Here is a 9,580-nt window from a genome sequence, read left to right as displayed (position 1 = left end):
AAGGAAATCCACTCCCAGTTTGGTCAACGTGTGAATCCCAGATCTCTAGGTTGTCAAGGACACTGCCAATTAAGACTGAGCCCACCCCTACCCGCCCCCTCAACTGCACCCGAGGCTGATCTTCACCAGGTTTCAGCACTGACCCCGTTTTGTTGTTGTAGTTTTTTTCAATCCTTCCCACAGCCAGGTCACTCGGCAGCGGGGTGACTGACCCGAGGCGCGGTGGGAAAGGCTCACAGTCATCTCTCAACTCCCCGAACTTACAGGGCAGGGCAGCACAGAGGTCAGTGAAATCCCCAGCCAGGCCTTATTTTAGTCATGAATTTCCACTGGCTCCCTCCTCTGACAGCATCAGCGCTGCTCACAGAGCGGGCTTGGAGTTTCAGCTGTTTTCCCTGCTCCAGGCAGAGTTAGAAGGTCACAGAGGCCGGACTTTTCCGGGGGAGTGGGTGGGGGCCTCGGGCGGCCTCAGAGAGATTGCAGAGATCTGGAGCCGCTTGGAGGAGGCCCTTCTGCCCCAGGCTCCGGGCGATGGGTTAACGTCTCCCCTCTCCTCCTCTGCCCAGACATTGTGGTTCACATTAAATTTTAAAAAAGAATTTTTTTAATACCAAAAAAATTTTTTTAAGCCCACACTTTATATCTTATCTTCTCCCTTCTCTTCGCCAGCAGCACCGATACAATTTTCCCAGTACTGCCTTCCCCTCATTTCCCAGGGTAAGCCCTCCTCAGAGGTTCCTGTGAATTCAAGAGCAGCATCTGTGTTCCATTCACCTACAGTGTATCTGGCAGCGTATCTAAGCACAACGAACGCCGGGCACAGGGTAGGGGGCTCAACCAACACTTGTCGAGTGAATGAACGCTAAGACGTCAGCGTGATGGGCAGTTTTTCCAAGTCTCTCTTTTCCAGCCTGCCCTGGCTGCAGACCGCACACTGCGCCGCAGAAGTCCCCGGCAGGGGGAGATGGACGACCCCGACCCCCGGGAGCTCCTGTGCTCGGGGGTCTCGGTCCCCGGCCAGGGCAGAAGGGCGCTCTGTCAGGAGCTATGCGGCCCAAGCCCAGGCCAGGTGAAGTGTCACGCCCCGCGCTGCCGCAGGGCAAGCGCCGCTGCCGCGGTTGTGTAACGTTGCAGCCCAAGGGGAGGGGACCCGGGCGCCTCTGCTCCAGTGGGGGCAGAGGAGGGAGGAAACGCAGGGCACCGCGCCCGGTCTCTTTCTGTGCTTGATCAGCCTAAGTGTGGGCCGGGGCGGGGGGTGGGGGCACTGGGGCACCCTGGGGGGTGCGCAAGTGAGTGTCCGCCGGCACGCAGACTGCGCCCCGGGAGCACAGCTCCAAAGGAGCCAGGGACCGCGGCGCACAGCCTAGCGGGTCAGGTGCGCGCAGCGTGCTCCGCGGCGGCCTCGCCTGCCCCTGCGCTTGGCTGCCAGCCCGCTTCCCATGGGGTGACATCCGCCCCGCCCTCCTCGGCCCCTCCCCACGGCGGGCGATTCCTGGACTCAGGGCCGAGGGGTGGGGGCAGGGAAGCCGGCGCGGAAAGAAACCCCAGCCTCTGGGGAAGGCAGGGGGGCCGGGCGACTCCCTCTGCTGCGCGCTGGTTCCTCCGAGCGGGCGCGCGGGGGGAGGAGGAGGAAGAGGGTTGGGCTGGAGCGAGCGAGGGGATATTCCTCTCCCGGCTTGAGTCAGACGCGGGCGGATCCGTCCTCCCCCGTTCCCTCCCAGGAGACGGGAACTTACTTCATTTCCCTGGGGCAGGTTCGCCCACGTTACCAACCTCCCCCCACCACCTCCCCGGCTCCCTAGCCCCTTCCAGCTTCCGCGCCCCTCGCCCAGCTAGGCAGGACCCAGACTGCCCTGCCAACCCCCTCTTCGGGGAAAGGCAGCCGCAGACACCTGGGGGCCGGGGCTGGGGGGTGGGGGCTCCCTCGCAGCCGCGGGAGCGTTGTCCAACACGTGAGACTCATGTGATGAAGCCGGGGGAGGGCGGGCAGGTCGCTCCTTCCCTCCCCGGCAGCGGCCAGACGTGCCTGGAGTCACAGGGTAGAACACGTAGCTCCAACCCACCCACTCGCTCCCATTTAACCCAGCCCGCAGCCTCTCCATTACTCCTCGGCTCTCCCCCACCATCCCCCCCCACTCCGCCCTAACCGCACCCCCCCTCCCGCCTCCCCGCCCGCCCCACTTCTCATTCACTTGGCTCGCACCGTGCAGACGGCACTGGGAGCACACACCGCCAGTCTGTGCGCAGAGCCGGAGCCAGAGGCCGCGGGTACACCATGCACGCCCCCAACTGAAGCAGCACCTCAAAGCCGCAGCTCTTCGCAGCCCAGCGGATTTCAGAGAGCTCTGACTCAGAGGAAGCCCTGCGGAGAGACCCCCGAAACCTCCTCCACGACAGTCCTCACCCGACGCTCCACCACTGCAGACAGGAGCGCAGAGTGGCCCCGGCTCGCAGCGCAATGGAGCGGATCCCCAGCGCGCAACCGCCCCCCACTTGCCTGCCCAAAGCGCCAGGACTGGAGCCCGGAGACCTACCAGGGTAAGTTGGCACCCCTGGCCCCTTCAAGCCTCAACTCCAGTCCTGCCTTCTGCGCGGCTTTCGACTCCAAGTAGTTCTGGGTGCATCCGGGGGTTCTTGCCAGGCAGGGCTCCTGCAACCGATGCGCAAGTCATGACCCTTCCTCGTCCCTCTCCCTGCAGGATGGATTTTGCCCATATGTACCAAGTGTACAAGTCGAGGCGGGGAATAAAGCGGAGCGAGGACAGCAAGGTAAGAGCACCGCGCCCCTGTGGACCCCAGGCCCTCGCAAGCGCTGAGTTTCCAATAAAAGTTTTCTCACTTTAACGTTGGAGGGGGGTATGCAAGGTGTGGGCCCTGTGCCTCTACTGAGTGGCTTGGAGAAGAAGGGGCAGATAGGGTTCTGGGTGTGACTCTGCTCCACTGCCGAGACTCTTCTGCCGCGGGGTGGGAAAGGAGAAGCGCTTCTCACCTCCTTCCTCCCGCGCCCACCATCTCTCCGTGCGCTTTGCAGGAGACCTACAAACTGCCGCACCGGCTCATCGAGAAAAAGAGACGTGACCGGATTAACGAGTGCATCGCCCAGCTGAAGGATCTCCTCCCCGAACATCTCAAACTTACAGTAAGTGAGAAGCTGGCCCCTCTCCAAACCAGCTCCTCTGCCCAGAGGGCGGGCGAGGGTCACCCGCCGCCTGCAGGCTCCGCCAGGAACTGCAGACCAGATGGCTGGATCCTAGCTAGTGGCTGGCTTCTGTTTGGGGGTACCCTTCTCCAGTCTCAGAATTTTCTGGCAACCTCGTGCAAATGAGATAAGAATCATTTGTACTTGTCCAGCTTGGCACCAACACCAGCCGGCCTTCCTTTGCTAGAGTTTAAGGTGATTCTCGGGGTTCTCCTTTTCTCACATTGAGCAAATCCAGCAACCCACTTTTTTTTTTTTACCCCCTTCCCCACATCCCTTTTTAAAATAAGAGGACTTGTTTTGATATGTCTTTTTTTTTTTTTTTTTTTTACGTCCTGTCCTTTCTTGGCGATTGTCAATAGCTTACTAGATTGGCAGCCTTTGGTTGGGGAAAGAAGAAAAAAATAGTATTTAGGAGAAAATAGTATTTAGGAAGGAACAAAAAAGCGTAGATGAGCTAGAAGTTATGACAGGGTGTCAGGAAAGAAACTAGGGAAAGCCTCTTGGCTGCCAGACACAGTAGAAGTCTCTACTAGGGTTGACACCACTGCAGAGAAATGTTATCTCTGGATTCCCCTGAGTTAAGGTCAGCAACGGCTGCTGGAAAAATTTATCTGTCAAAGCTTTCTCCTGAGCTAGCTGCTGCTTCCAAAATGCCTCCAAAGATGGGGTACACTTGTTTGCTGTCCTCTAATCAAAAATATATGCATATATACATATTTTTAAACATCATCTATAAACTTAAAACTTAATTTAGCCAACCAGGAACAGACTTTTTTATCCCCCTTTAGAGACATTCAGTGGTGGTGGTTTAGTCACTTAGTGGTGTCTGACTCTTGCGACCTCATGGAGTGTAGCCCAGGCGACTGATGAATCTCATGGCTAATTAGTATCCCAGAGGTGGGACTTCTCTGAGCTCACTGCTGACGGAGGCTCTTTTTATTCCAGACTTTGGGTCACTTGGAAAAAGCAGTGGTTCTTGAACTTACCTTGAAGCATGTGAAAGCATTAACAAACCTAATTGATCAACAACAGCAGAAAATCATTGCCCTGCAGAGCGGTCTGCAAGCTGGTGAGTACCATGTTTGGCTATCATCTCCTTAGAGTTCTAGCACAAATAGAGAGCCTGTAAGCTCAACATCTGGTATAAGAAACATTCCCGCAACAAATCGCTTATGCATGTTAGTTGGGGGAGATGCTGTTTTATCTTTCCTAAAAGGTCAGACTTTTCATTTGGAATGTTGCTGTGTGCCACCTGGCATGAATACATATTAGTCAAATGGTAAAATATTTCTGTGGCATTTTGGCTTAAGAGTTTCGGGGGTTCTGGGAGTCCCCCCCACTTTGAAAATGCCAAGGCACCTATAATTTGCATCGTGGGTGTTTTACAGTTGTTTTCCTTAGCCCTGTTTCATTGGAGAATAAATCATGGGTATGCCCCAGTGTTTTAATGTTTCTCCACTTCCTTATCCCTCGGTGTGTGGTATGAGCCTGGCAAGATGACAGCAGTAGTTTTTCCTGCATTTCATGTGGTTCCCTGAATAGCCACTAGGTATCTCGGTGAATTACACAATCTAACGAAACCACTGAAGTTTCATCACCCATTTCTACGGACTTCCAGAGAATCACAGTCATCTAACCGTCTGGTCTCACCCATTCCAAATAATACTGTACAAACGAGGGAGAAATTCCTCTACCCACTCCCTCATTCTTCTCTCCTCTCCTTTCCAAACTAGGACAATGAGGAAGTCGTTCTGCCAGTTGCCTCATAGAAAACAGAAAGATGATCATACCTAAGTTCCTGGGGATCATGGATAGACTATATGAGAAAGACCTAGAAATAGCCTTTAAATATAGCAGCATGACTGCAACTTGTATAAGCCATTGAAAATAAGCGTACTTTAGGTGACATGGTTCCTTCATTCTCATTTTTTGACTGGTCACTGTCCATCTCACTATGGTGAGATGATGTTCTGTAAATTGACTCTGGTTATGAGCACACTAGGATGATTATGGCTGTGTTACTTATAACGAAAACTCAAGAATTCCTTATAAATGCAACAAGAGGGGAAACCATCTGTCTCTATTAAATGTGGTCTATGCCTATGATATTACACAGCCATTACAAATCATATTTTATCTCTGAGAGGTAGAATTATGGATGATTTTTAGTTTATTCTTTATACTTTTCAGTGTAATTCAGATTTCCCCTGATCATATTACTTTTGGAGTTAGAAATACAATCAGCAAATGCTATTAACAAAAAGGAAAGCCCCGGGGTCTTTGGAACCTAGGTATCCATGTGAACCACAGAGCCTTCTGAAATGTCTCTCTTTGCATCTGTGTTGATCCAGGTGATCTGTCGGGAAGAAATGTGGAAGCAGGTCAAGAGATGTTCTGCTCAGGTTTCCAGACATGTGCCCGGGAGGTGCTTCAGTACCTGGCCAAGCATGAGAATACTCGGGACCTGAAATCTTCACAGCTTGTCACCCACCTCCACCGTGTGGTCTCCGAGCTTCTACAGGGCGGTACTTCCAGGAAGCCGTCAGACCCAGCCCCCAAAGCAATGGACTTCAAGGAGAAACCCAGCTCCCTGGCCAAAGGCTCCGAAGGCCCAGGCAAAAACTGTGTGCCAGTCATCCAGCGAACTTTCGCCCACTCCAGCGGCGAGCAGAGTGGCAGTGATACGGACACAGACAGCGGCTACGGAGGAGAATCGGAGAAGAGTGAGCTGCGTGTCGAGCAGCCGTACTTCAAAAGCGATCATGGACGCAGATTCACCATGGGAGAAAGGATCAGTGCTATTAAGCAAGAATCCGAAGAACCCCCCATGAAAAAGAGCAGAATGCAGCTCTCTGATGATGAAGGCCCTTTCACTAGCACTGACCTGATCAGCTCCCCGTTCCTGGGCCCACACCCGCACCAGCCTCCCTTCTGCCTGCCCTTCTACCTGATCCCACCGTCAGCAACTGCCTACTTGCCCATGCTGGAGAAGTGCTGGTACCCCACGTCTGTCCCAGTGTTATACCCGGGCCTCAACGCCTCTGCCGCAGCCCTCAGCAGCTTCATGAACCCAGACAAGATCTCGGCCCCCTTGCTTATGCCCCAGAGACTCCCTTCTCCCCTGCCGACCCATCCTGCCATCGACTCTTCTGCCCTGCTCCAAGCTCTGAAGCAGATCCCCCCTTTAAACTTAGAAACCAAAGACTAAACTATTTAGGGGATCCTGCTGCTTCACTTTCCTTCCTCCCTACTTCCAAAAAAAAAAAACAAAAAATGTGTTTGTGAGTGCAGCGAGATTGTTTCAGTGTGTATGCCAAGATCATCTGAGGCAGGGAGAGAAGATTCAGGTGTGTGTGTGTGTGTGTGTGTGTGTGTGTGTGTGTGTGTGTGTGTGTGTGTGTGTGTGTGTGTGTGTGTGTGTGTGTGTGTGTGTGTGTGTGTGTGTGCGTGTGTGCGCGCGCGCGCGCGCGTGCCTGACTATGCATTGTGTGTTGGTATGGGACGTTAAAGCTCCTTTGGGCGTAGGGAACTTGTGAAGGATTGCCTGACATCAGGAGACTTAGGGGGGATTGTCTCAGACCTCTGGGCCTTTCCCCTCCCAGAGAGTACCCCCTTCTGATACAAAGCAGCTGAATTTCCAAAAGCTGCAAAGTCTTGGTCTGTGAGTCAGTCTCCACTTTGGGAGCCGGGTCTGTGGCTTTTGAGAAAAAGGTACTTTCAAAAGAGGGCTTTCCAGAGTGCAGTTCCCAGCCAGCTCTGATGACCCCACCCTTCTCCCTTCTGTTGTCGCCGTGACTCACTGTATGGGCAGAGGGCAGCCAGACTGAACTTTCTCCAAAGTGGTGAGGTAGCAGGCACTGGCATAGCACGGTAGTGGTCTGGGGAGGTTTCTGCAGGTCTGCTCCCCACCCCTGCCTCAGACGAATAGAGAGAATGTAGTTCCCTACTCAGGCTTTCCTAGTGATGTGCTTCCTAAGGAACTGAAAAGGGCCCCCTGGTACAAGTCTAGCTGCCAGGGGAGGAGGGAGGAATCCCCTGGGACTCTGGCACCTGCTTCTAGTCTCACCTGGAAACAAGCCTCGCTGTCCAGGGAACCAAACCAGGGTCTGAGAGATGCAGGCACCTGCTTGCCAAGCACCCTGAAGTGCACAAAAGCATTTCAGCAAGTAAAGCCAGACTCGGTTATCAGCTCTAACCTAAAACTCCTTTTAACCAAGCTTAGCTTCTTAAAAACCTAACCAGCCCTTGGCACAGCAAGACCCTTTTCTGCAGGCTAATTCCCCTCGCCCAATAGCACATGGAGTGTCCTTCCTGATAAAAGGATTCTGTCTCCTTGAAAAGATGTTTTATTTTTGGTCCAGAGTACTTTTCTGACTTGTCCAGCTAGCCCTGCACCAGCTTTTCGAAATGCACTATGCTTAATCGCTGATTGTGTTTTCTCTTTTCCTGTTTTTATTTTGGTATAAAGTCATTGCCTTTATTTGTAAAACTGTTATAAATATATATTATAAATATATTAAAAAGGAAAATGTTTCAGATGTTTATTTGTATAATTACTTGATCTACAAAAGTGAGAAAAAATGAATGTATTCCTGTTTTTGAAGAGAAGAATAATTTTTTTTTTTCTCCAGGGAGAGGTACAGTGTTTATATTTTGGAGCCTTCCTGAAGGTGTGAAATTGTAAATATTTTTATCTATGAGTCAATGTTAAGTAGTTGTTTTAAAATACTTAATAAAATAATCCTTTTCCTGTGGAAGAGAAAAATGGTCTCCTGCCTGTTTAAAATAACTCTTAAGGGTGTGATATGGCTATCTCTTGCTCTCCCCTCTTGACTGAAGGCAGCAACTAGTTAACCTTGGTGTAATTTCAGCTTTTCCTGTAACTCAGACAGAATAAGCTTAGTCGATTTAGTAGGTAAATATTTGTTTCATTGTTTTCTTAAACTAACCTCTGCCAGATGTTCACAATCACCCTACACCTCTTTCCAAAGTTCAGCAAAAAGCCTGTGTTTCCCCCAGTCTGCTTTTGTCGTGGTCCTTGGAACTTGACAGAAAATAAACTTCTGAAATCATGGGCCTCAATGTTTGGGGAGCTTGCTGGAGGGTAGGCAGGCGCTTTGAAAGAAGATTTAATGGATTATTATGCAATAATAATTACTGCTGGGGATAGCACCTCTGCCAAGGAGGTCTCACTTTTTCAAGTTTAGCAAGGTCTAATGGATTTGCCATATCCTGTCCTATTGCTGCTGAAGGCAACATTCCATGATTATTCTCTACATCCTTCCTGGACTTCCTTTCACTGGGTGTGTTTGTGTGTGAATGAATATTGGTGTTCCTTAGTCAAGTGCTCTTATGAAAAAGAAAAAAAGAAAAAATTCCATGGGAAAAGAAGTGGGAAATGACCAGGTTGATGAGTGTTTCTGCCTGCTGCTTTCTCCCTCTCAGAGGTGTCCTGATGTTTCCTGAAGGCCAGTGCCCAGCTCACAACACTTCAGATCCCCAAGCATCTTCCAGAACCCTCTGGCTGTCTGGAGCCCATGCAGGGAACCTGCCCCCAGGGAGTTCTCAACCAGGCAGAGACGCCACCTGCCCTTGGTGTCTGTTTTCTTCAAATGTCACCTTCCCCGTCTGCTGATGAGCCAGCGGGGGAGAGTGAGCATTGCCTGGCTTGAGATGTCCCCAGGCAGCATGTGTCTTGGGAGGAGTCCGGAGATGAGCTGGTGGTCTGATCAATGAACTGGCATTCTGGCATCTCCCCCACCTCACTTCTGTCTTTGATTCACTAAAAAAGGACTCTGAGCCCTGTCTGACACATCCTATAGCAAGCAAACAGCAAATTCTGTACCGGCCTCTTTCTCCCAGCAACTTAGGGACTGGCCCTCCCATTCTCCTGCTTATTAAGCTCTGAATTGCCGCGTGAGTTGCTAAGCTCTTCTGGCTAGACGTTTGGGGTAAAAACCTAAACAAAAGAAGTTTATCTTGGGAATGGAGCAGGGGCTTGAAATCAAGGCCAGACTCTTTTTGCTTGTCCCCCTCTCCTCCCCAGTTGGTGACTCAGGGGAATAGCTGTGCGGGCAGAGGGAAGTGGTTGCGGCCCCCTGAACTAAAAAGGGTTTCAGAGTTCCACACAGCATCAACCCAGAATCCCCGGACTGGAGTCTATCAAACACCCCTCAGAGGGGCAGCCCTCCCTCTGCCTTCTTCTCTGCTTCTAGCTTGCCCTTGACCTTCTTTCTAGGCCGGTGCCAGCAGGTTCCAAGCGGTTCGGAGAGAGATGCGGAAGGAGGGGTTCGCACTCCGTCTCTGGCCCCTTCAGGACAAAGAGGACCTCTGTGAAACAGGGGTGTGCACGCGGGTGAGGGGGTGCAGCTTGGTCTC

The 9,580-nt window shown here is 51.9% G+C and overlaps 1 protein-coding gene across 1 annotated transcript; it reads left to right on the top strand.

Moving 5' to 3' along the window:
* The first annotated feature begins 2,196 nt into the window (after positions 1-2,196).
* On the top strand, positions 2,197-7,918 carry BHLHE40 (basic helix-loop-helix family member e40). The gene is made up of 5 exons (XM_068981875.1): positions 2,197-2,538; positions 2,700-2,769; positions 3,032-3,139; positions 4,148-4,271; positions 5,554-7,918. The coding sequence occupies exons 1-5, from the start codon at positions 2,459-2,461 to the stop codon at positions 6,408-6,410; spliced, it is 1,239 nt and encodes a 412-aa protein (XP_068837976.1). The 5' UTR covers positions 2,197-2,458; the 3' UTR covers positions 6,411-7,918.
* Positions 7,919-9,580: the final 1,662 nt, after the last annotated feature.

Source organism: Capricornis sumatraensis, chromosome 10, assembly GCF_032405125.1.
Source record: "Capricornis sumatraensis isolate serow.1 chromosome 10, serow.2, whole genome shotgun sequence".
Taxonomy (NCBI): Eukaryota; Metazoa; Chordata; class Mammalia; order Artiodactyla; family Bovidae; genus Capricornis; species Capricornis sumatraensis.
This window is presented reverse-complemented; position numbering and strand designations above follow the sequence as displayed.